The sequence below is a fragment of the Centroberyx gerrardi genome, chromosome 3, assembly GCF_048128805.1.
Source record: "Centroberyx gerrardi isolate f3 chromosome 3, fCenGer3.hap1.cur.20231027, whole genome shotgun sequence".
NCBI lineage: Eukaryota > Metazoa > Chordata > Actinopteri > Beryciformes > Berycidae > Centroberyx > Centroberyx gerrardi.
In genome coordinates, this window is record NC_135999.1 from 19,030,040 (window position 1) to 19,056,854 (window position 26,815).

General features: G+C 43.7%; 2 protein-coding genes across 2 annotated transcripts; both read right to left on the bottom strand.

The window, feature by feature from the left end:
• Positions 1-1,894: 1,894 nt before the first annotated feature.
• On the bottom strand, positions 1,895-9,504 carry mri1 (methylthioribose-1-phosphate isomerase 1). Its single transcript, XM_071915327.2, has 6 exons — positions 9,004-9,504; positions 7,630-7,853; positions 5,537-5,706; positions 5,275-5,451; positions 4,905-5,129; positions 1,895-3,816 (listed from the first exon to the last, which is right to left on the bottom strand). Exons 1-6 carry the CDS (start codon positions 9,133-9,135, stop codon positions 3,683-3,685), a joined length of 1,062 nt encoding a protein of 353 aa, XP_071771428.1. The 5' UTR covers positions 9,136-9,504; the 3' UTR covers positions 1,895-3,682.
• A 3,201-nt stretch (positions 9,505-12,705) lies between these two features.
• On the bottom strand, positions 12,706-26,405 carry cc2d1a (coiled-coil and C2 domain containing 1A). The gene is made up of 28 exons (XM_071915321.2): positions 26,246-26,405; positions 25,921-26,007; positions 25,586-25,724; positions 25,277-25,383; positions 24,916-25,158; positions 24,348-24,663; positions 23,384-23,493; positions 23,208-23,280; positions 22,507-22,605; positions 22,140-22,267; positions 21,156-21,228; positions 20,933-21,066; positions 20,411-20,510; positions 20,185-20,261; positions 19,899-19,994; positions 17,833-17,955; positions 17,509-17,567; positions 16,328-16,444; positions 15,334-15,407; positions 15,178-15,236; positions 14,905-15,056; positions 14,714-14,804; positions 14,469-14,624; positions 13,879-14,010; positions 13,635-13,761; positions 13,434-13,510; positions 13,258-13,305; positions 12,706-13,163 (listed from the first exon to the last, which is right to left on the bottom strand). Exons 2-28 carry the CDS (start codon positions 25,975-25,977, stop codon positions 13,131-13,133), a joined length of 3,000 nt encoding a protein of 999 aa, XP_071771422.2. The 5' UTR covers positions 25,978-26,007; positions 26,246-26,405; the 3' UTR covers positions 12,706-13,130.
• Positions 26,406-26,815: the final 410 nt, after the last annotated feature.

Sequence of the window (26,815 nt, forward strand, 5' to 3'; positions counted from 1 at the left end):
CCGACTTTGATGAATTAAAACAATGTGGGTAAAAAGTGACAACCAGCACTGAATTTTGGCACCTGATTGTTAGGCATGTTTTGGGCTTCTTAAGAGGAAGTGGGTGGAAAGCTTTTTTTTTAAACTATACAGTAATATTGCCGCACCTTCGGGAGTGTAGTGTTGAAACTTATAATGCAGAAACAAGTCTGTTGCACTTTAACATTACCCAACATGACATGCTAGTCTGAATCTAGACTAAAATCACCGCCGCAAATATTAATCACTTTGGGTTCAAGATATAAGTATAAACGGTGGTGAGATCTGGAGAATTTTTAGCCCAGATTTTAGCGATTCCGCAATCTGTCAATCTACTCTGCTGCAACCAGGCGTGTTTAGTGCTTGCGTACATGCGTGTGTGTGTTTGAGTCTGTGTGGGCAGACGGAGAGGTAGTGTGTATGGTTGAGGAGGCCTCCCCAGTGTGGCGTACTAAACAATGGCTTAATCACTAGGAACCACAATGTCATGAAAAAAACAAACAAAAATAACCCAAAAAACAACAAATCACAGCCAAAGAGTAATCATCATGATGTACAGACAAACAAAATCTTGTACCTCTTAAGTTTTAGAAAGAAATAATTTGCAGGTCTGATGGCCACAAAGTTGCTACATATTTCTGGAACATTGTCTAAACCTGCCCCCCCCCCCCCCCCGACTTTATCCTTGATCTCCTTTTTTAAACTGGATAAAAGAAAAAAAAACGAAGGAAAACTCAAACACAATACACAAGTGTATTTTACCCTTGTGTGCGACTTAACAGCATCGTTGTGAGTAGAGAGGGGGGTGATGAGCTGATGGAGGGAGGGACAGAGGAAGAGAAAAAGGAAAGGGATGAAGAGGAAGATGGACAGGTTTTAAAGTGAGGAGAGGTGAGGGGAGAAGTGGGTCTATGTTACAGAACTTCAAGGATATGGACTGGACAGGGACACTATGGATCCTGCAACTCTTTTTTTTATTTGTATTTTTTTTTTACTTTTTAACATTAAGCTTTTATCTAGTGTGTTCTCTGGACCTCACAGCAGTCCGGAGGGTGTGGCTTGAAAACACAAGAAAAACACGCGTGGAGTAGAAAGGTGGGGTTTGCGTATTTGTCATCAAGACCGGTTTGAATAGTTAAAACCCACAAGGGCAGCATGTGTGGTTAAGAGAAAGGGGGGGGGGGGGGGGGGGGTAGGTAGGTAGGTTGGGCTGTCGTCTCTCCTGTTAGCATGCTGGCTCACAGACTGTAGCTGTAGTCCGTGTTGTTGTGAGCTGTGTTAGTGCTGTACTTGCTGGCTGTGTAAGGCAGTGAGCAGTGTGGGCCCCCCCGAGTCCGGGCCTGTGACATTCAGTACAGTGAGTAGGCGAGTCTCGTATAGATCTAGACATCCGGGACTTTCTGCATAAAGCCTCTTAGAATAAAAGGAGTGGCGTTTTGGGAATCGCGTGACCACAGGAGCTTTCGTTAAGATACGGCGGTCTCCGGTCGTCACCTCCGCTTTAAGCGACTTTATGCGCATGCAGGCCCCCGACCTCGTATACTAGACTGGTGGGTTGGAAGTCCGTCTCTGATAAAATAGCATTTCAGTCAGGAAGAGGGAATAGTCCAAGCAGTCGGTCACATTCTAAACAGAGCACTAAGGCAATAAGTGACTGTTTAGCGAAGCGCGGCCTTGATCACAGCCTTGTCTAAAGCGACCACAAATTTCTTCCGAGTTGAATATTACATTCTGATGGTTGGTGTCATTATGCCATGAATCATTTTCAGATGGAGTCATAGAGCATGCTCTATAGGGAGGCAACGCAGAATGGGGAAACAACCCACCAATCTTAAAGGAATAGTTCACCGCGAAATCCCCCCCCCCCCACCACCACCGCCATGTCGGTCGAAACTCCGCTCAAGTTCACAGGACCAACAAACACACAGCAAATTAGCCCCCGCATTTCTATCTCAGCCTTCTCCCAAACTGCTGAAGTTAACACAGCCATCTATTTATAGCTAAAAAATAAGGCAGAAAATGTCCATCAAATTTCTCCAAACAACTTGTGCAGGATAATCCAAGTGTTTTGCAGCCAAACGATTGCACTGTGGGTCCAAAAGTCCAATATCTACCTCATTATCCTCTATATTTTCCTCACTAACAATGTTCTGGTCTTTGAAAGACATTTTCTGCTTTTTTTTATTTTTTTTATTTTTTTTATTTTTTTTTTTTTAGGAGCTGTAAAAATATCGCCCCGTTAACTTCAAAAAGGTGTGAGAAGAACGAAACGAGGGCTAACTCGCTGTGTTTTTGGCGCTCCTACAATCTTCAATGGAATCTCGACTGACATGGGGGTGAGAAGATCATTTTCATTTTGGGGTGAACTATTCCTTTAATACTGATGTCTATCACAGAAATACAGTAAATAAAACAGACATCTAAGCTCCACGCAGAAGCTGTTATGGCAAAAATGACACCAATTCCCTTTTTTAGACTTTTTATTCCTATGGAGCATATTCTGTGTGGTAGCGGTGGACATTGATATGGTACTGAAATAAGTATGGTTACGTATACAAGTACTGTATAAGATTATAAGTATGGTATGATACGGTACAACTGGGAACAGCAAGATACAAACAAGGAGTGAGGTATAAATAGAGCCATGTATCGTCATAGGCTTCAGCTGACTAAGGAGGATTGATCAACAATTTCCACTTTGCGTTCAAAATTTTGTAACACGTGGTAAAACGTGTGTGAAATACGATTCCTAATATCATTACGAAATTCTGGTTCTCAAAATCTATGAGCTATCAATTTTCTTGAATTATTCTTCTACAAAAGTTTCTACATAGAGAAAACGAAAGCAAATGTTAATATAACATTTTTGATGGGGTGAATTTAGATTTAAATAACCACATATTTGGTTAAAATGATGGTACCTTTAACTATCAGGGGTTAGTTTTGTACATATGTACACACTACCAATAGGGTTATATATATTTACAAGTTGGTAGCAGCACTTAAATCTCACTTTAAACACCATGGCTGATCAAAATCACTACTTTCAAAATGACAGTTTTTTTTTTTTCTGTAGTTGAACAAGCCCTGAAAGATTATCTCACTAGTGACTTATCAAAATTGTTCGCCAAATAGAATTCATGGGAGAGTCTAGCTGAGCACTATTCATCATCGCAGAAGCCATTTAGAGGGCGAGAGAGAGAGAGAGAGAGAGAGAGAGAGAGCGACAGAGAGAGAGAGAGAGAAAGAGAGTGAGAGAGAAAGTGAGAGAGAGAATGAAAGAGAATGGATACCTTGGGAGAAGGTGAGGGCGGAGAGACCACAGAAAAGAGGACAGAAAAGGAAGGGGAGACTGCACTTGTGTGTCTGCTTGAGTCCCTGCAGTGTGTGTGTGTGTGTGTGTGTGTGTGTGTCTGTGTGTATATATATATGTGGGTGACAGACTGTAGAACATGTGATTTTTGTGTGTGTGTGCGCCACTGATCTTTGTGCACTGACATGTAACACTGACTGTGTGTTTACCAATGTAGTAAATTAAATTCCACCACAACCATGTCTGTGTGTGTGTGTGTGTGTGTGTGTGTGCTGTGATGGAATGAGAGTGTGTGTGTGTGTGAGCGAGGTGCAGTGGCGCACATGGACCAGCAGAAGGGGCTGAGTGGGTCTAGAGGGCGGTGAGGCGGCCGGTGAGCGCTGCCTGGAGCTCAGAGGGGAGGAAGACTCCCAGCTCTGTGATGATGCCTCCTGTGATTAGCTGGTGAGGAGTCACATCGAACGCCGGGTTCCACACCTCGATCCCTGCAGACAGGCGGCGAGCAATTTCAAATGAGTGAGGCGGTTGATCATTGGCTTGGGCGATATCCAAAATGTAATGTCGCGATCCTGTCACACCAAAATATCGCGACTTATGATATTATCGACATTCGCCAGTGGGTAGGGTGTCACGTTTTTTTTTTAATTTTATTTCTTCTAAATGACATCAAATTTTTAGGTTATTAATAACAATAATTACTATTATTATTACTAGCTTAGAAACTTGATCTTTTTATTCAAGCATTGGAGTAAACTACGGCCATTTGGTGTAATTTGCTCATTCCTGCTATTTCAGGGAAAACAGGCCGATTGTGGAACAGGGAACTCACTTCAAATACATTTTTCACTACAAATATGACTATTTTTTGTATACAAATATCATATATTTACCTATGATCTACCAGTAGTAGATTACAGGTTTATAAATTCAAAAGTTGGCACAATTGTGATCTAAATATATCGCAACATTCACTAAATATTGCGATATTCGTCATTATTGAATATCGGCCCAAGCCTAGTTGATCATTAACAAAGCAATACACAAGATGGACAAGAGAACAGTGCTGTTACATTAAAAAAAGATACTGATTAAGAGTGTTTTTAAGCGAGAGAGGAGGAAATTTGACAGTCAGACGAGATGTGCAGGCACACACGTTTTCCTCTCCTCTCCGGGGGCCGGTGAGCTCATTAAATGAACGTGGTTTAATTACTGTGATGTCACCGAGTGTCTCTTTTCTTTGGCTGTCTAATTAGAGATCACATGACACAACTCAATCAGCGCTCACAAACTCACCTAGGACACACGCTCATCCTTCTCTCCTAGCCTGCCACTTTCCCTCTCTCCATCACTTTCACTGTCAATCTTTAGCTCAACTTGCTACTTTCCTCCTCTACATGAGCGCTCAAATGGTCTCAGCATGTCTTTCCATATACCATAGTTATTAATTTATATAAATCTCCTTTTCCTAAACATTTGTAGTGACTGAGTTCTGTGGTAGCTCACCGGTTCTGTTCAAAAACACATTTTCACAAAACCACCAGCATCCCATCCACCCTTATGGTCTCCATCTTACCTGGGGCAGCAATGGGGACTCCGTTTATGCTGGTGAGCTCCTCGGGGGGGCGCACCTCGATGATAATGTCCCTGCCACTCTCCAGACTCAGGTCGCACGATGTGCTGGGCGCCGCCACGTAGAACGGTATCCCATGGTGCTTAGCGGCGATGGCCAGCTGGTATGTGCCCACCTTGTTGGCTGTGTCACCGTTGGCAACCACCCTGTCTGCACCAACCACCACAGCTGAAAGACAGAGGGAAAAGAGAGTTCAGGAAAGAGGAGAGAGGATGATGTGGAAAAAAGGGGGGAAAGGGGGAGAACAGTAAAATTGAGCAGGAAACTTCACACAGATAGCAAACATAGGATGCACACACACAAACACACACACCTGTGATGCCCCTCTCTCTCATGGTGAGGGCTGCCATGCTGTCTGTGATAAGTGTAGCAGGGAATCCCTCTGCTACCGCCTCATAGGCCGTCAGTCTGGAGCCCTGGTTGTACGGCCTCGTCTCCGTACAGTACACACGCTTCAGCCTGCCCAGTGCATGGAGGCTACGCACCACACCTACAACACACAGAGTTACAGTTACAGTGCCATAAATATCTCAACAGTCTCTCTCTTTCTTGCACACAAACAGCTCCAGTCTTACCCAGTGCGGTTCCGTATCCAGCAGTAGCCAGCGAGCCGGTGTTGCAGTGTGTGAGGATGGTGACAGAATCCCTCGGGACCCCAGACAGGATGTGCTGGGCGCCATAGTTACCAATCTTCCTGTTGTCATTGACGTCACGTTCCAGCATCTCTTCGATCCAGGCAATTACACTGTGGGGGGGGGGGGGGGGGGGGGGGACAGGAGGTGGGAATTGAGAAGAGGCTCTGTCTGCCACTGTGTCCATCAAGTCTAGAGTTACAGTATGCCTGCTTGCTTCTCTTTATCCTCACTTGCCTTCCTCTGCTTCTCAGGTGCGCCGTATTTCTCCTCACCCATCTTCTCTTCTTTTCCTTCATGTTTAGTCTTTCCCCATTCTTCCCCCTCGCTCTCGCATACCCGCATTACAATTTTTCATCATGCTCCTCTCTCTCTCTTCCACTCATATTCTATCAAACATTCCTGCTCCATCTCATCCTTTCCTCACTTGGAGCTGCTCTGCTTTTTTCCTCAGTGCACTCTCTATTTTTAAAAAGGAATACAGTTTTTGAGAGAGTGGCCCATTGGTGAACTTACCCATGAAGTGATGAGAACACAGACACCAAAATTATTCATGTGTCCCCAGTACATCATTCACTTTAGTGCTCCATGCTAATGCTTTGGCATACACCATGCTCAGTGATAATAGGTGACTAGCATTATCCAAAGTAACAAGACTGAAGACAAGACCTTTTAACTATAAAAAATTGTTAATTAAGCAATATCACGAGAGGGAGTGCTGTTATACTGTACACCAGCACGACTGTGATTATTATAATGATATTTATATACATTATTAAAACAGTTCCCTCAGGATTCCACTACCAAGTGTTGCCAAGCAACACATTGTAACTGTCTCCATTAGAACACCTGTAAAGCGGAGTGATACATATAGTAAAACGTCCCAGTGCTGTTATCAGATATCAGCACTCATGGAATGCCTCCGGTCCAATCAAATTACTCGACCGGAACCAACTGTTGTATAATGGTTTTTATTATGTGGCCTGTAGATTCTAACTATTTCAGGTGAGCAAGCACACATCCATCCACTCTGCTGCACAGTGGTTTTTAGCTACACAGTCTCTCATCGGGCATCACATTCACTTCCTATGGAAACAGGGAACGTAGTTTGTGGTAGTTCCAAACATTGTTACTTTAATATCATATTTCATGTAAATCTGACTAATCTCCTCCACAAAGCTGCCAGACTTAGCCCTATATTATTTCAGATTACTGTTTAGTTTTAGAGCTGCTACAAATTCTTGTTTTCTCACTTTTGCGATAATGCTAGTTGCCTACTATCACTGAACATAGTGTACACTAAAGAGGTCGTATGGAGCACCGGAGTGAATGACCTCCCAGGGAGTGACAGATGGATTATTTTGATGTCAATCTCATAAAAACCTTTGTGTATTCCCCCAAAGCATAACGCCATTGTCAACCTGTACCCTAATGTCCAATAATTTTCAATAATACCAAATCAATTCTGACCAAAATCTCCCCAATTGCTCCACTATAGAGCTGTTTATGTCTCGCTTGCCTGGGTGCACGGCCCCTCAGTTTTAGTCCTGTAGGGCCAATGGACAGTCAAAATCAACCCAAAACATGCCTTTTTCACATAGATACTCACTCTGTAATGAGATATTTGATTTATAGTTTATAAATTACCTGACAACGTTCACTATTTATTTTGCACTACTTATACAGCGGCGCATGTAGACAGCCATCCACAGCCGGTGTTGGCCATTGCACTTCTGTGTCTAAGGTAGCATCAAAATTGTATAAGAAAGGCATGACTTAGATAATTTTCATCTTTTTACTGACACGTCACGTTACAGGGCAAGCAAAAGATATATTTTGGGGACTTTTGGAGTAGGACTGTGTTGGAGAGAAGCGCACCCAGGCAAGCAAGGTGCAAGTAGCTCTATAGTGAAGCAGGTGATGAGATTTTGGTCAGAATCGATCGGCATGATGGAACAAGATGGGAACACAGGGTCCAGGTGGAAAATAGCCAGAGTTAAGCTTTAAGACCATCACCTCCCTCCGTCCAGCCCTACCTTTCCCGCAGCTGTTCAGAGTTCTTCTCCATGCTCTCGTTCTCTGCAAACTCCATCAGCTCGCGGGCGGCGCGGCCCATGTTGACGGCGGTGGGCCGGGCTGAGGTCAGATGACACAGAGACTCTCTGATGAAAGTCACGGGGTCGTCGCCCCCGGCGCCCACCCGCAGCTCCACAGCCAGGCTGAGGCAACCGACGATGGCGATGGCCGGGGCACCCCGCACCTGGAGGGGCAGGAGAGGGAGGAGAAGGGAGGAGAGGGGAGGAGTTACTTGTCATCGTCTCCTCTGTGGGTTTCACACCATCTACCAGTTGCTGCCCAGTTTTCACCTGAATAATCAATCTCTCTCCACTAACTGAGGTCTAACCAAGAGGATGAGGCAACGTAATGAACCAAAAGTTGTCACGACTGCTTTGAACCTAACACACCAGAGGGCCGTGATATCATCTCTGCGTTCCAGTCATCTCTCTCTCCCATTAGGCACCATTATCATGACATCATCCTCTCTGCTTATGGTACATTCCTTCACTCTGCCACATGCACGGGATCAAACGTGTACGCTGCTGTGTGTAGCTGGCAAGACAAAAGGGTGAACATCTATCGGGCCTGGGTGAGCATTTCAAAATGTTCTCACCCAAAGGCAAACACCTAAACAACATGCAATCACCTGGACACCTTTCCCTCGCGAGGGCTTCTGGTATGGACAGATATAAATCAAGTGAAAGGTGTCACAGAGCGCAGCACAAGACCAGAACGCGAACAAAAAACCCTGGTAAAGGTCATTAATAATTCATCAATAATCTCTCCCAAAGAACGAGGAGGAGGAGGGGGGGCATTTCATGGGTGGGTAGCTGTGTGCAGATACCTGGTTTGTCGTGCTTGCACATGATAATGCGAAAACTATAAATAAATCATGGGATCCCAAGTCGTTTTTGGGATGCCTTAGATAATCGTGGGGGTTGATACGGACGGGAGGGGGGGGGGGGGGGGGGGGGGACTCCTGCCAAGCCGCGACGGCACATCCAGCCCTTATCCCACTCAACACCGTCGCTGTGGCAGCTACAGATGCACCTCAGTGTGGTGGGTGGTAGCGGGTGCTGCAGATGCATTCAAAACAAAAATACAGGCCGGGACCCCGGCGGCGAGCGAACGGCAACACATGCTGCCCGTGCATGCAGCCCCCGAGTCCGGTAGAAACGTGAGCGGTCGGAGCACAAAAGACCAGGCACACACACACGATTAACATCACATGCAGCATGCAGGAGGGTGGTGGTGGTGGAGGGGTGGAGGGGTGGGGGGTGAAAGCCCTAGAAACAGAGTGTGATAAGGGAGAGAGAGAGAGAGAGACAGAGGAGATGAGTCTGGTTCCTTGCCTTCATGGACTTGATGGCCTCATATCCGTCCTGCACCGAGCGGACCTCGTCGTACACAGTCTGGTGTGGCAGCAGCAGCTGGTTGAGGATCTGCAGAGACCCGGCCCGGTAGCGGATCGCCTCCAGCGTCATGACCCAAACCGAACGAGGTGGATGGTGGGAATCTGGATGGAAGGCTGCGGTGTGCGCGCGCACACACACACACAAACAAACACACTCAACAGTCACACACACACACTCTCTCACAATTACACACACACTCTCCCTCTCTCTGTGCCTCTCTCTCTCCCTCTCAACAGATACACGTTGAAGTGACGGCGGCCTGGTTGTCGGCGGTCCCGGGAGCCGCGGTAAAGAAAGAGGAGGGGAACGGGAGCTGAAGGGGCCGCGGGTGGGGAGGAATAAAAAAAAAAGAGAGGGCCCGCCGGAGGATGAGTGCTAGCTGGCAGGCTGTGTGAACGGGGAGGTTAGGAGGAGAGAGAGAGGAGAGAGGGCTCAGAAACCTTTACACACACTGACAGGGCAGACACGGAACCACGTGCTCTCTCCAGCAGGAAGCCCTCCCTTCTCTGTCCACGCCCACCAAACTCTCGCGGGTTCTCCAATTTTAATTTAGACTCCCCTCCACTCTATTTTTGTACCCGGCCTCTGCTTTCAGTCTCCCTTTTTTCTCCCTGCACCCCATCCCCCTCTATCTTTTCCCCTTTGTCAGGAGAAATTTAACATTCAAATAAGTTATTAGCATAACAGCAAAGCCCGGAGCTTCCCCCAACAGAAGGTAGTCTCAACAAAAAGACATGCCTCTATTCTTCCAGTTGTTTTTTTAAAATATATTATTATTAGCTAGGATGTTGTTTTGGGGGGGAAAAAACAGCTAACAACGAGAAACGGCAGGTCAGGATGTTAGTAATAGTAAGGACACAAACTCAATGCTGTTTCAATATTTTAATATTGCCATTAACACCGACCTCACAAACATAGAAGATTAAAGCCTAAACAATCAGGCCTTTCATACATTTCCACCTCGAGACACAAATCACGTCTTCCATTAAAAATAGACAGAGCAAATGCTGTATTATATATATATATTTATATTAACAAATGTATACTGATTGCCATTACATGACTTAACAGATAAAAATGTAAAATATTCAACAATAGTTGCCCAAGCCCAGATGAATACATTTACTGCAGTTGATCAGGACAAAAAAAATACAAACAACCCACCAAACTTTCCCCTTTGTAAATGGAGTGTAGCCTTTTTTTCACAGAATAGGAGGATGAGAGAAAAGAGATCAAGGAAGGAAAACTGAGAACAAGACAAACCAAACAACAAAGAGACTGAGAAAGTATGTATGTGAGAGGGAAACAAGTGTGAGCCACCAGCAGGACTAACTTTAACAATCTGTCCTACTGCCTGACCATCCAACTACCACACAGAATGCTGATGAGCTTGTTGTCATGGCAACGGGCCGGCCTCAAAGGCCACAAGGTTACTAAAGGAATGGGCTGACCACAGAACTTATAGACAGGACACTAGGACACTTCCTAATGCATCATGGTAATTTCCTTTGGTGCGCCCAACATGGCTTCTATAGAATTCTGATGATGTCGTCAGTTAAACAGAAAATGATACTCAGAAAGTTTGAATGTTCATCACAACTGCCACTGGAATATTCATCCAAATGATGCCGTTGCCACGGTAACACACCAGCTTTCTGAGTCTCATGCACCAAATCAACACTGATTTCCATGACAACATTATCAAACATTCTATGGCAGCCACTGGAAGTGTACCAGCCAAATGGCAGTTCAAGAGTGCAGCTTTTAATGGGAATGACCATTCTATCATTTCAAATTCTATGGGGCTGACTTTGTAGGAGTGTGTGTGTGTGTGTGTGTGTGTGTTTGGGGTGATGCAGGGTTAAAGTTGCTGCCCTTGACAGAGGAGAAGAGAGACACCAACGCACCAACACTGTGACCCGGGGTTACATCAGAGCTGGACAGTGGCTCTAAATGGTATCCCCCCCCCATTCACTACTAAAGTAGAAGCTCTGTCTTTCCCATATTTCTTGCCAAGAGCCATCCCATATCTAGACGAAGGGTTAGGGCTATTTAACATGTGTGTGTCTGTTAGCAGAGAATCATGCTGCTCTATTTGTCCTTCCACTGCCCTAACAAAAAAACTAACAAAAAAAACAAAATCAGCAAGGTAAAAGCAAAAAGAGTGAACTGTTCACAAAAAGTTGTCCTCTCCTAAGAAAAAGACAGAGTGAGAGAGAGAGAGAGGGGGGGGGGGTGTTATGTAAAAGATCACCATGGGCTACGGAGAGCCCATATCAGGCCAGCTTTAACCAGGATTAACTTATTGTATCTGGTACTGGAGTGGGGCAGGGGGTGGATCAGGGATCAGGGCAAACAGGCGACTCTCTGCCCCGACACGTGACCAAGAAACTGCTGGCAGAGTCAACAGACAACATCAATATTGACGGGTCACATGTAAATACAAGGCTCATTTACAGCGGTCCGCTACATTCGGGATGGGCGGGATCAGTACGGATCCAAATAAAGGGAACTCGTCCTCTTGTGCGTTTAGGTTAGCAGGTTGTCAAACACATGGATTAGAGGATAAATATGTCCAATATATTGAACAGAACTAGGAATACATGGCAGCAATATGATGCATTTATCAGATTGTTGTTGTACTGCTGTGGCACATTATTCATTCCAAGGTGCCTGCATTTGTCAGCATGAATCCACTTCTTAGAAAGCTTTACTGCATCTGGATTGTGTCCACTTGATTTCATACTAAAAAAAAAACTGTGTAAAGGTAGAGGAATGACAAGAATGCATTCCAAAGTGTGAAATCCCCCATAGACGCACATAATGTGCAATTATCCAACTATATTGACGCAAATTCATCTCTCTTCCTCTGGTAGATTATTTCAGCAGTCCATTGTGCTGCTATTGGAGATTTCAGTGAGACAGAAACTGCCGTTGCACGCTGCGTATAACAAAGTCTCTATGGAAAATATTCTGCTGCTGTACAGCTCTACTTGACGCATCACAGTGACACAGCAGATGTTGCATTTTCTAATTGATTATTTTCTAATTGACACCACAATGGACTTGTTATTTGTGAAACAGTTAAGGAAATCAGGAAGAGCAGCCTTTTAAACATGCTTCTGAATAACCTGTGAAGGAATTAGTGTGAAGAAGGCAAAGACGAAGAAGTCAACAAAGAGGAAGTAGTTGATGAGGAAGAAGAAGAAGAAGCAATCCATCTCCACAGCTGAGTTTGTACCACATTCATGCTGTTAACACCCCTCCGCCCCGAGCCCCACAGGCGGCTCCGCGTCTGAACGAGTCGTCTCCTTGGTGACACAAACATTAATCCCTCATTATGGGATGTAGCCGCGGCGCCCTGGAGCCCCGTTTTTATTCCCATATCACACCACTCCAAACGGAGCAGATTACTGTAATCTGGGAATACTGGAGCAGACAGATTAGATTAAGCTCATTACACACACATAAAATATGGGAAGGGGTTAAAAACACCTTAGTCCACGGGTTACACACTTTCTTTCACACACACACACACACACACTTATTTTTTTGGTCATCTATGGACACCAAATTTGAGCTGGTGTCTAATGTAAATCGGGATAACTCTTCCAAAAAGATTCTTCACTGAGACAATTCTCAAGAGAAAGAAGAGAATTAAAGAAAAACAATTAGGAAAAGAGGGAAAAGGATATTATATAGGGTATTTTGGAGGCAGTTTTCTGTAGTGTGTTTGTCTGTTGCTAAGTGCAAATAAGCCTTCCTCTTCCACTGCTCTTCATTATGTTTTAATGCTAGCTTTAATTTCTGGATCCCTCTGTAATTACAGAATTACCATGACAGGCATCTAACCGGAAATGACACAGGTTCTAAAATCTACTGACAGAATCATGAGGGTTCTTCATGCACTTGTCATAATCATGGAGCAGCATAGGATCATGCTAAAGGTGCTTCAAGCTGTCCTTGTAGTGTTAGTGTGTGTGTGTGTGTGTGTGTGTATGTGTGTGTGTATTCTGATATAACAGTACTCCAGCCACCTCTCCACTCCCTTATTCCATCTCCTCTCATACAGTGCGTTTCCTTTTCAGTGATTCCAGCTGCAGCAGAAAGAAAAGGAAATATATAATCGCACACATAAAGACCAGCAAAAATAAACTGATAAGTATATTGACAGAAGATGACAGCCTTTACCTCATTCTCTACCATCTTCAACCTGGCCAGAGCATCCTTGGCAGCTTCCTATCAAAAGGGAAGGGAATAGAAACTTTACACAAGAACAGACATGTACACACAAACACACACACACACACACAAGCACCCAGTCACAAACACATGCGTGTAGTAGCCAGCTCTGACCCTGTACTCACCCTGTTGCCTTGGCTGGAGAATTTCTTCACTGAGTCAGCAAGTCCTTGGGCAAAGCGCCGCAACACATTTTCATACTCTACACAGATAATGGTGAAGGAAAATGTGGTTCATACATGTACGGGAAATGTATTTCTGATTGGATGAGACTTATTAACAATGTACATACAGTATGTGCATATGTTGGTATGTGTGTGTGTTACCTGTAAACAGAGCAGGAGAGCCTCTCTCTAGATGTGCTTTCTGCCACTGCAGTCTGTGTGTGACCTCTTTGTGTTGATGGAGGAGGTCAGGTGGGGGATCCCGTCGGTTCTTTCGGTAGTCTGCAATCTGACGGACAAGCAGAATGACTGACAAGACCTTCAGCCCATTGCAAGCTTTAGAGAAGTGAACGCTGTGGATAGGCTCAGACCACCCACACACACACACACACACACACACACCTACCTTTCTCTCAAACCTCTCCTTGTCAAAGTGCAGGAGGCTGAAGCTGTGGAGTTTGTACTGCGGAGGAGAGTTGCTGGGATGACTGCTCCTGCTGCTTGGCTCACTCCTGGGTCTGGACCGAGGAGATGGAGCCTAATACAGACAAACACACACAGACGTCACTGAACTCACTCATTCAATATCATTTCATGCCACTGTTGCAGCTTTTGCTACCCCAGCATTTACTTTGGCGGCAGTGCATACAAACTGCGTTTAAAGCAGCCCTCCAGTAATCTGAGATTTTTCAAACAATGCTTTCTTGCAAATAATTGGTTTACTCAGCAGAATGGGAGTAACAACTGATTCCTGGTAATTGACATGGACAGCTGTGCATCCCTGCTTTTGTTCCTATACACAGGAAAATCATCGTTTTGATTGGGCTTGTGACTGGTGCAGACAATCAACCTCACTTTTTGAGATGTTTTCACAAAAGCTGAACCGGGTGATGAGGTAATTAGAGGTGGGCTTTAAGCTGTCCATTTGATTGTCTGGATCATCTCCCAGCTTTCTTTCCTGCATCAAGCGTTCCCTTTCTTTCTCCCTCTACTTACCCGTTCCTTTTGTCTCTCCGGGGGAGAGGGGGAGGAGAGGGGGTCGAGCACCAGCCATTTCTCTGTCACCGTCTGGAGATGAACTCCTGCTACAGGCTCTCTGATCTTCACCCTCACCTCCAGCTTGCCCCCTGTGGATTTACGTCCATCCAGCACCTAAGAAACACGTACCCACAGTTAGATATGGTTGCTGTGTACACGTGTGTATGCATTTACATTTGTGTTTGCATATTATCAGCACTCACTTCTATAATATCTCTGATCTCACACTGATTATCTAGAGCCTCCAGCTTCAGCTGAGCAGTGCCCACTACCTTGTCCGTCTTAAACAGCCCCCTGTAAACACACAGAGAGGAGAATACAATTACAGCACATATCACACAGGTAAACAGAGAAGCTTTTGCCTGAATTGCCCCAGAGTCGTCTTTGTTTTTACCCCTTGTGGACGATCTCAAACTTGATGCCTTTGGACTGCACCACTCGTTTGAAGCCTCGGTGGGAGCGGTTGATGTTAAGTTTGAACTGCTCCTTAAACTCTGGACTGTTGGTGTTCTTCACCGTGCTCGTTTTGTCCCTCTGGGCCTCCTCCTACACACACACACAATTATAAAACCGCTGCCTAGATATCGACAGGGTGAATGAAACGTCCACACAGTGAAAAATCCATTGAGTGCCACTGTGTAAGATTGCATAAGCAGCTGTTTCTTACCGCACTGGGGAAAGGAAACTCAAACTTCACGCTGGCATCCATATCACTAGCGGAGACACCTGAGGGGGGGAGGAAGGAGGAGAAAGGGAAGTGAATGTATTTAACGGAGGATGCAAGAATACTGCATGGCTAATTCAAAGAGCCAGACCTGCCTACCTGGGGGAGTTGGCAGATTAATGCCCCTGATGACGTACAGAATCATGTCGTTAGCTGTCAGGTTGGGGTAGGTCCTACAAAATAAAAGTACAGGTCATGACCATTCACAGCCAGCATCGTGAGTAATAGACATCAGTCAGTCAGCATCAGAAGAGCCAAACAGCCCCAACTGTGAGCTATACTGGGCCAATGCCAGAGTCACCTAGCTGCTAGCTCTTAGTTATTTGCTCTTTGTGTGATCCTGGTCCAGAGCCAGAGTGTCAGTGTGAGTCACATTGAGTCACTCTGTGTTCATCTGGCCAACAAGGCTGACTCATCTACCACTCTAATCAGGGAGAGCAATCCTCTTTGTGTCTAAAAGAAACGGTTTCATAACACTACTATCAATGCATATGTTGAGCCATCTATATAAATACAAACGATGAGATGCAAGGTACGGATATTTATGATGCATCCTGATGTTTCACATAAGACAAATTTTTTGCTTCCTTAAAATCACAATGAAATGGCATTTGGATGGTGTCTTGCTTCCGTAACATATTACCGGTTGAAACAGGATGTTTGGGCGGGACGAAAATGTGTTCAAAAATTCAAAAATTGCTGTCACAAATTTCAGTTTCTTCAAAATGAATTAATTCCAGCCATTGGAATGAAACTGTGGCGTCTTAGGAAAAGGAAACAGGGTTTCTGGGGGTGAACACCCAAAAATGCACCGCCATAACCAATTTACCACTCGTGACATTTTGAAAGTTTTCATACGATGGGAGGGGCGGAGGGGGGATTGGTCAAAAATCTGTGATGGTACTATTTTTATGTCCACCTACTGGTACTCCATGAAGCAACCACTAAAAATAAGCCGGTTTCAAGGAAGTTAAAGCAATAGGATTTTTACATAAAAATATGACAGAATGGGGGGATTTATTGATAAGTAGGTGTATGTTATGATATGCCATTCATTGTGACTTTAACCATATCACATGAGTTTGTTGCTGACTTGACGGTGTTGAAGGTCCTCTCCTCGGTGTGGCACTTGGGCACCGGGTGGCCCTTGGCGTGGGACTTCTTCAGGACCTCTATGTTCTTCATACTCTCCTCAGCTAGCTTCTCAAACCTGGGGAGAAGAACAGTTGGTACTTACACACATCACATCTCACAGGCCAACCGGAGGGCCTGGTTACTGGAATATAGATATATATGTGACAGTGACCACTCATGTCCAAGTGTGCCGCAGAGCTTCGCAGTGACATTTTCTCCAAGGAGCACATCAACTCCTACATTATTAGATTTTGGAGCTCAAAATAAATTTAGGAGCATGATCTGAGAAAACAAACGAAAAATGACCATCCCTGCTTTGAATCTCCAGCTGCAGGTGTCACACTTTTTCTGTTTCTAGGCAACAGGAGCATATACTAGTAAACTGGTAGCAGAACCCTCCAGGTATACCACAAAACCATGTAGGTGAAATGCACGAGTGTGTGAGAGTTACATGTATGTGAAAATATGTGAATAAAAGTTATGAAGAAAATATAAAGAAATGTTACACTGCATGTATTATGTTGAGTGGGTGCTCCCAAGGAGGAATACAGCAGAATCTGTTTGATAAGCCTCATGCCACAGTAACACCTGATGCATTTAATGCATTAGTCTCCAATGGAAGTTCATTCATTTGAAATGACAGAATCCGTTCCTGCTGTCCATTGCAGATTGACTGTATCGATATACAGATGTTGTGTGCTGGATTTCTCCTATGTTTGTGTATGCATGTGAACTAAGCTGGATGTTGTTGTGACCAGTTTTTGCTATCTGTCTGTGATACTTTCATGATGAAAACATTTTACCAGTGCATCTTAGCTGCAGTGAAGATTTTTGTTGTAACACTAAATCAAAGTTCTACCAAGCACCAATGTTCTAGCCTACATAGATTGATTTTACTTTTTGTGGTATTTCGTAGTAAGCTCATTACTGGCCTAATACCCAAAAATAAAATTATGATTTTCATCAAGAATAAAATGATGTTTTGTCAGCAGTTTGAGCCACAGGATCCTTGCATAGAGCTTAAATTGTAGCAACATGAAGGCATTATGCTTCAAATGCAAGATATGTAGGCTAATATATGCAGATATGTGATAACATGCACACACACACACAAACACACAAATGAGGAACGTTTCTTACTTTATGGTCTCGGCCACATTGCCCATGTGTGTGAACTGTTGAGAGTAGCCCAGACATTTCTGTAGATCAAGAAGGAGAACAAGAAAGATGGTGTGGGAGAGAAAAGGAAGAAAACTATAGCCAAAGGTATGAAACAAAAGCAGTCTATTTAAGAAAGTTGTGCAACTGGAAAGATGGTGCGTGGGCTATTGATAGCCCATAATCACAGAGATTATATCAATAATGCATCTACTGAATGTTAAAATACAGCAAGAGCTCCATTTAGGGAGGTGCACTTGCTGCATGAAAATGTATATAAAAAGGCTGGGAGTCGTGTGTCCTAACCTCATGCTGCTGCCGTAAGAGCTCCATGAGGTGGTTATACTGCTCACTGGAGCGAGGGGAGAGAGGGGAGGTACGGGAGCGAGACAGGGAGTAATCCTCATCACTGACTGGAGCGCTGGGAATCTGCAAGGAAGACAGAGAATGAGGGAGGTGGTGAGAAACAAAAAAGGTAACAGTTTAGAAAGAGACAGTGTGCAGGGACAGAGGGAAATAAGGAAAGAAGAAGTCAAAGATAGAGGTGTCCATTTAAAAAAGAAATAGAAGGCTAGAAGGCACTCGGAGAGGGTAAACTTCCGCCAATGCTGAACAATTCTCCAACTTGCCGTTACATCATTCCTATCACTTAGTACATTGTAAGTTCAATTGATTTCTTGACCCTGCAAACATACCCTTAGAATTTGTAATCAAGCAATCTGTGTTAGTTTCATAGTTATGGCAAAAAAAACAATAATTGTCTGATGGCAGGAATCCCAGGTGCGGATCACACCAAAATCGAATCAATTGTTGCTTGGCCCAAGGCCTTTCTGTCCACAAAATTTAATGGAAATCCATTGCTAAGATTTGGCTTTACATGGTGAAACTTTCACGCAACTAGTTGCAGGTTGCAAATTGCATGAAACATCATTTCCATGCAACTTGACAGTTACACAAAGCAATTCAAAAATAATCAGTCTCATGCAACACGATTTAATAGTTTATTTCACTAAAATTAGCTAGCTAGATTGTTAATTTTTCATCTGTCGTATTGTTTTCTCGCTAGATTATATCAAGTGGGAAGTGTCATTGTAACTACATTTGCATCTTTGTATCTTATTTCGTATCGTTTTCTCGCTGGATAATATCAATTCGGACGTGTTGTATCGCTTTTTCTTCTGGCACTGGTTGGCTACTTTGTTTCATAATGGCTGTCCCGAAGAATAGGAAGAGAGCTATCGGTGCATTAATGCTTATTGATATGCTGGAGGAAAAAACACAACCTAAAAAGGCTAAACGTCTGTGGGTGAAGGACTGGCTACTCAAAAGAGAGACCAATGGATCATTTCACACTATTCAAGGAGCTTGATCCAATGAGCCTCCGGTGAGTGCATTCTCCCTTTGATTCAAGGAAAATAAATAAATAAATAGCTCTGTGTTGCCACCTTGTGACATCAGTATGAAATTGTAGCTTGATATGTGATTGTATTTTAGATAACAGCTCTGATTCTCATCAAAACTTTAGAAAAACTTTAGCATTACCAACCTTGCATGAAGTCTATGAAGATAATCTCCTTCTGAAGCATCCAAGAGACCATATTCTGTTTTATTATTTTGTTCATTTTGGTGATAAGCCGTTGTCGAGTTGAAATCAATCAGTTGAAATCGGTTGAAATGATACCGCATCAACGGTAGTTTGCCTAGCTCACGTTTGTTGACATGGCTCAGCTGTTTGACCTCATCATCTGACACGTTATCAGCGTTTTGATTGGCTGTTGCGTGAAACTAGTTTCACAAAGTTGAGAGTTTTGCAACTGTTGCGGCTGAGTTTCAGACAAGTTTCAAGTGCGTTGCAGAGGGCTTTACTCCATGCAACTCAATTGCAACTTAGTTTCACCTAAGTTTCAACCAACTAAAGTTGCGTGAATGTTTCACCGTGTAAAGCCAGCCTAAGACAGCCAGACAAATAAACTAACTAACAAGGGCAGAGTCAGAAATACAAGCAGAAAGAGGAGAAGGCATTAAACAAGGGTTCTGTACAGCAGAAGTGTTAAACAACAGTAAGGCAAAATGAAAGAAAGATGGGAAGAGTGGCAACTGTATGAAGTGTGAACAGCAGAAGGTGTTGCACGCACACACACACACACACACACACACACACACAGAAGGTGAGATCAAGATGTGTACAGAAGTATTTTTGATATCACCCTACAGGTTTCCTTCCCTCCATCTGTTTCTGTCACATTTTGTGTTAACACACCCAACTCCTGTGACAATATTCCCAACACACACACAAAAACTTTCCCTTTAACTTCTTCTACATAATTATTACACACATATATACACACTCACACACAATATCTATACATTACCTTGGAGATATCTACAGGTAGGCCTGACTTGGCAGCATTGATCATGGGGTCCAGTCCCTTGGCGTGTCTGAGGTGCTGCGCTGCTCCAGCCATGTCCTACAATCAGCCAACCAGCAAACTCATCAAACCACAACAAGCAAAGTTCAAGACTTCAGTGGAACTTCGAAATATAATCAGCAGAACAGCAGAATAATGACATCTACAAAATAAAAAGATGGCAGAAAAATAGAGGAAACAGTCAAGAAAACTTGAAAGAATAACAGTAGAAACAAAGTCAACAGCCTACCTTCATTTGCTTGGAGCGCAGTGCTGCGCGCACAAACGCCTGTCGCCGTAGCAACAGGAAATCCAGCTGCTGCTGGGCTACAGGAAAATAATAAAAAAAACTGAAAGTGAAACTCTGCCTTGTGTAAAACACAAACACTTTGTATGACACATACATACAGGCAAGTATGCATACACACACACACACACACACACACACACTCCATACACATACACTCCATTCACACCTTTAGCTCCCAGTTTGGAGCTTTGAGTAGGAGCTGAGGAGCCTCCAGGGGCCTGAGGAGCTGGAGATTTGGCTTTCTGGGCGTGCGGACGCACTGCAGACTAGAGAGAAAGAAGGCAGGAGTTAGAATCAAACAAAGACAATGAATAAATACAACCAGATTTAAGGTCTTTTTCTCTCTTACAGCTCCTACAGCTCGAGGCATTAGTGAGCTTAATATGGATGTGTGATTATCACTTCATAAACCTATCAACTACACTATCAGCTAAACCTAAAATGTTTAATATAGAGTTGCTGTTTTTGTAATTTACTATAGAAATATTCTTTGCTGTGATAATGGGTGTGACGATGATGCAATAATCATGAAGCTGCCATAGCAAACAACAAAGCATTGCTAGCTGTGCTTTTTGGGAGTTATCATTATGTCTGGAAAGCAACCAATCAGGTTGCTTGCTGAAACTACACGTTGTATAATAAGAATTTGAGCATTTGGTGGCATCTGTCTGTATAGTTTTTCAGTTACCTTGGCAACATCTCCTGGACTATCCTCTTCTTCCTCTTCTGCATCTGCGTCCTGATTGGCTAATTTCATAGCTGTTTCCAGGACACCCATGAAGTTCTGCTGACCCGCCTCGGAGCCCTGGAGTGGCGGACAGCCTAAAGGAGCGACACACACATAATACAACTATATGGTGCACAACAGGAACACAATAGGAACTGATACAAGCCTAGACTCAGAAAGTTACCTGGTGGCACAGGTAGTTCAGACAAGTTGACTGGTCTTCCAGCTTTGTGAGCTCTGATGGCATCCTGGTATTGCTGTAAAGGAAGAAGGAGATAATTGACAATACTATTATGGATTAAAAAAATATATATCCACCCTCAGATACTCTCACACTGTTACATATCAATCTGTGATGTACACTGAATTCCAGGAGTTATTTTCTGATGATGAAGTGTTGTACTTTACTTTGTTGTTGTACCCACTTTTCCTCAACCTGCCTCATCAACTCTTACTTCAGTTAGCGATTTCCTATATTTCCCAAAATGCCTCTCAAAAAGCCCCAGAGAATGTGTCTGAACTTGCTCCATTGAGCTGTGGGTTATAGGTGTAGGTGGAGAGAGCAACGGCAGATAGTAACAGTAAGAGAGCAAGTTTTTCCAGTCGAGAAAAAGCGAGTCATGCCTCACTCATATTCAAAACACATCATTGCTTGTGGCTGCATTGCATTCTGGTCTATTGAGGCTACTGTCTGTGGAGAAATTGGTCTCTCTGCCTCTTCTACTGAATTTCTCCCCGTATTATTGTTGAACATTGGTGCAAAATGGTGAGTCAAGAAAGAAGCCCTTGCTCTTTGATTCTGAGGAGCTGAAACCAGAACCTGACCTTTACCATTAATGTTTTAGATGATTGAAACATTTTTCTGCTATTAAAAATAGCTGGAAATATCTTGATGTCAAGTCACATCATCTACATTTGTCCAGTTATCCGCAGGAATAGGAAAATACATCATCAAAACAACAAAATGGAGCCAGGAATGCAAGGTAAATCACCAATAGCTGTTAATGTGTTTTAGGGAGAAATTTTCCCTCTAAATAGTATAGCAATATCATATTTGATTTCATTTCAACTGCAAGAATGTATTACACATTGCTTTTGGAACACAGATTTTAGCTCTGAAAATAAATTAGTGCACTCATAATACTTAAAAAGTGCGTAGTGTGTGTACCTTGACGATGCGCTGGTGCATGCGGGCCTTGCGGTCATCTCCTTTGCTCTTGGCTCCCTCTGCTGCTGCCTTGTATTTGTCCATCCTCTGCTGCAGGGCTTCTGCTAAACTGCTGGGGGCAGGCAGGTCTTTGTGGCACACGCGCACACACAACACACACACACACACACACACATACACACGCACACACGTACACACACACACACACACACACTTACTTTATATATTTTTAAATGCAACATGCACACACTATACACTATACATATGCAGCATACTGTATGCAACACTTCTTTGACAACTGCACTGCTCTGACCAGTTAGTAGGACGGATCACACAGAAACAGGGCTGCTGTTTACTGGGGTCTTACCAGCAGAGGCCACCTGGGCCGGTGCAGGAGCAGCAGGGGCAGCGGGTTTGGAGGAAGACTGGGGAGGAGGAGGAGCACGACGCTCTGCTACTGCATCTCCTGCAGAGAGCCAGAGAGCAGTGGAGGAGCACAAATGACATCAGGTGAAGATTTGAATGATCAACAAGTAGCGGTCGGGTTGAGATAAGAAGAGGAGAGAAAGAAAATGAATCAGAGAAATGAACAGTTTGATCCTGACGTCTTTTTCTATTCCTAAACTTTCTCTAAAATGCCTCTCTGATCAGCTAGGGCCTGAACTTCAACGCAAGCAAAAGAGGACTTTGAAGAAAGCTCAAGGAGATGAAGTAAGGAAGATCTGTGTAACACTTTGTGTTAACTTGCAGTCTTTTGGTCTCTAAATACAGTATTTAATGGACAAAATCAGCAAAACAGCATTGGCTCATTCTTTGAGCTCACCTGTCTTGTTCATGCATCCTACTGAACACAGCAAATGGCATTATAGGTTTAGTCCTTATTGTTTTGTGTGGTTTTGTTACTTAGTTCCTAGTCAAGTTTTTCTTTGTTCTCTCTTCTTTTGTCATAGCATTTATATAAACTGTTCTAACCTCTGCTATTGCCATTGTCTTTGCTTCATACCTTTCTTCGGTTATCTTTGTTAAATGCCATTTGATTTGATTATAATTTAAAGTGGTTCCACTGACCAGGAGGGGGCGGTAGGGAGCTCAGGTCTAGTGGCTCTCCTTTGTCCAGTGCCTCCACCAGTATGTCCAGTTTCTGCATGAAGGGAGGTCAAATCTATTATGATCGAACACACACTATACATTTAAAACTACAACATCTAATCAATCAATTGGTAGATTGATAGTGGTCTTATTACCTTGGAAATGAGATACTGTCGTTTGGCCAGGTCGGTGTCTCCGCCCTGCTTGGCGTGAAAGGCAGCCATCTTATACTCCCTCTGTCTGGACAACACCGCCTGTTTCAGCTCTGGAAGGAGTGGAGGTGTGTGTAAGTGTGTGAGAGTGGCGGGGGAGAGGGGACGATGAAGGAATGAGAGTGGGGAAAATGGGAAGAGAGAGAACACAAAACTAAGAGATGCAAGACAAGATTAACGAGTATGTTTTTATTGCTCAAGAGGAACACAGTGACATTTAACAGAGACAGGTGTGTGTCTGTGAGTGGCAGCAAATACTGAATACTTTAACTGTGTATCTGGTTGTCTCTCTCTGTGTATACAAATCAAGTCCACATGGGGTAAATAAGATGGCCAGTAATCATGAAACCTCTTTGAATAGAAGTGCTGATCTGAGAACAGTACCTTTTCAGTAATGGTACATTTTCAGCGTTCATTAGAGCGGACCAGTGACCCTCGATCTTTACTCCTATATGGTCACTTTATAGTGGTGAGTGGCAAGTGGGAGAGAGATTATCTTGACCAAAATGATCTCGATATACGATATTATCTTGATAATTATTAAAAAGATTAAATCTTTAAAAACAGTACTGTAATATGTTTCAATTAATTTATCATATCAATCATAAGACATTTGAAATTTTTCTTAAAAACCAAAATTAGCACTGATCTAGCTTATAGAGGCTATAAGGATAGTATTAAGCAACACAAATAAAAATTCAAATAACGGCCTCTAAAATTAATTAAGTCAAATGCGTCTCAAATAAAGTGCTACTGGCCTGCATCCAACTCGTCAACATGAATATAACAATACATTAGAGGGCTTTTAAACGTTATTGTTTTTTACCGCGATATATAGTAATACTGGTTACTGTCCCATCCCTAACTGCATCATGGCTATGCTGTATGTCGACATGAGCATGTGTACCTGAGTGCCGTGCGTTCGGCTGGTTGGGGGTGAGTGGAGAGATAGCAGGTGTGTCTGGAGTGATGGCAGCAGCAGGCTTCTGTGGCGGGGTCAGACTGTGAGGTTTAGCATTTGGAGCCGCAGGAGGAGCCTCCCTCAGAGGTTTCTGATTGGTGGGAGGGGACGGCATCAGTGCTGGCGTTGGCAGTTCCCGTTCCTTGATCAGTTCAGACTGAGCTGTGAGGTTGGGCTTTCCACCTGTAGCAACAGGAGGCGGGATCTCCTCCTCGTTGATCGGTTTCCCTTTGGTGACAGACACCAACATGGACTGCAATGTCTAAGGTGAAAGAAGAGAAGAATCATGAACAGACGTCATCAACATTACAAAGGAAATAAATGCTAAATTTAACAACAGTAACAGAATATCCAACAGTGCATATACTGCTCATGTGTCTTAGATTGATTTATGAATGGCAAATCTAGAAATTTCAAATGAAGGCACTAAAACACAGTTACAGTAACAAGTATAGGGATCAGCTTATACTGAGGTTGGGATGAGTCTGGATCCCCTTTTTCTTCTCCATCTTACCTTTAATCCACGGTCATATCTTCGAGCTTTGCTGGACTCCCCTGCGGCCTTGGCATTGGAAATGGCTGTCTTATACATGTCAATGCGCTCCACCAGGCGGGACTCCAACCCCGTCGCACCACTGGGAGTAGTAGGAGTGGAGTGGGGAGTGATGTTGGGTCTGGGAGCGGCTGGGGCGGCGGCAGGAGGGGCAGCATGGGGAGTTTCCTCCTCATCATCCTCCAAAACCTCATTCAGTTCCGCCTACAAACATTCACACAATAAAGAGGAAAATGGTGATATTCAAAACAATTCAACTTCTAACCTTAGGGCCATTATCTTGTAAAATGATTAAAAAAAAAGGGAAGGAATGGTCTGTTACCAGTAGGTCTGCATCATCATCCAAATCTTCATCCCCTACTTCTTCATCGTCCAGGTCTTTCATACAGAGAGCTGCCATTTGCTCTATTTCAGCCATGGCAACAGGAGCTAGACACAGACAAATACATTAGAAGCATCACTAGATCATGTAGCAGCAAGTTATGAGGGAGTACCAAATCAAATTAATCCTTTAAGCACTAGAAATCTATTGTCATATGGATAAGACAGACAGCTCAAATTGTGTTTTCATTGTGCTATATCCAGCTCATTTAGATCTTCTGTAAAAGAAAAATGAGCGATTCTTTCTCACCTCTGCCTCCACCTTTCTTGCCTGGTGACCTCCCTCCTCCTTCTCCTCCCATCAGATCCAGAAGCTCCGCCTCCAGCTCTTCCTCGTTTCCCCCATCATCCATCCCTCCATCTGGGGAAAGGTCAAGGAGCAGCCCCATCTGAGAGAGAGAGAGAGAGAGAGAGAGAGAGAGAGAGAGAGAGAGAGAGAGAGAGAGATAGAGAGAGAGGGAGAGAGAGAGAGAGAGATTTGCTGAATCATTCCTACCTCCTGTATATGTTATACCTACTAACGTTACTGAATTGAAGATATCATTATCATTTAGATATGTTAATAGCAGTTATTAGGGGCAGTACCTGTTTGGCTCGTGCTGCCCCTTGACCCCGGACAGGGGGGTTCCGACTGCGACTCATGGACTGCTAAGTAGCTAGAGATGACAGCAACTGAGCCGAGAGGGAACAGAGAGGAGATGAACATGTGGTTAATAGACAACATCCACTGTTCACATATGAGTTACATCGGAGATTTATAGCATTTGCACAGTATACTATTTGGCATACTAATTTAAACTTGCAGATGTCATCGCGTTAGCTCCAGTACTTACGTTAGCTAACACTAACAGCTAGCACGAGATGCCATGTTATTTTTATAAACAATGTCAGTGCAAGCGAGCTTATTTACCTTGTCACACAGTTTCCACGGACAGCGATGTTAGTGCAACACCTCGAGGGTTTGCCTATTCAGTTAGAATACTGCGCAGAAATAATAACAAAACGCCGAAACAAGTAGATAAACGAAATGTATAGCTCGAGTTGTCAAAACAACAACGCTAAGCTGTGGAATTTACTTCCTGCATTGAGTCTCCAGTGGCAACGCGAATCGCGCTTTACGGCTTGAGCGGAACACGCCCATTACTAACGTAAAACCTAGCATCTGTAGCATCAAGAAAATACAGGTTCGTAGCTGTAGTAGGGGCGTGGGAAAGATTGTAAATTGAGTTAGAAATCAATTTGTCACTATCTATCAGTCACATGGAATTCATTTAATTTACAGAAAATGTTATCTGAAACTTTGCTAGTAATGTTCAGTACTCATTTCTTCAGTCTAAACTTTCTTAATGCAACTAGCTACCTAACTACCGTCACTGTTTTGATAAAAGCAAACCATCTACTGTAGTTGGCTAGTAAACCAGCTAGCTACAGCTGTAATAACGGGACACGGTAGGCTGTTGTTACTTTAGTTAAGTTTATC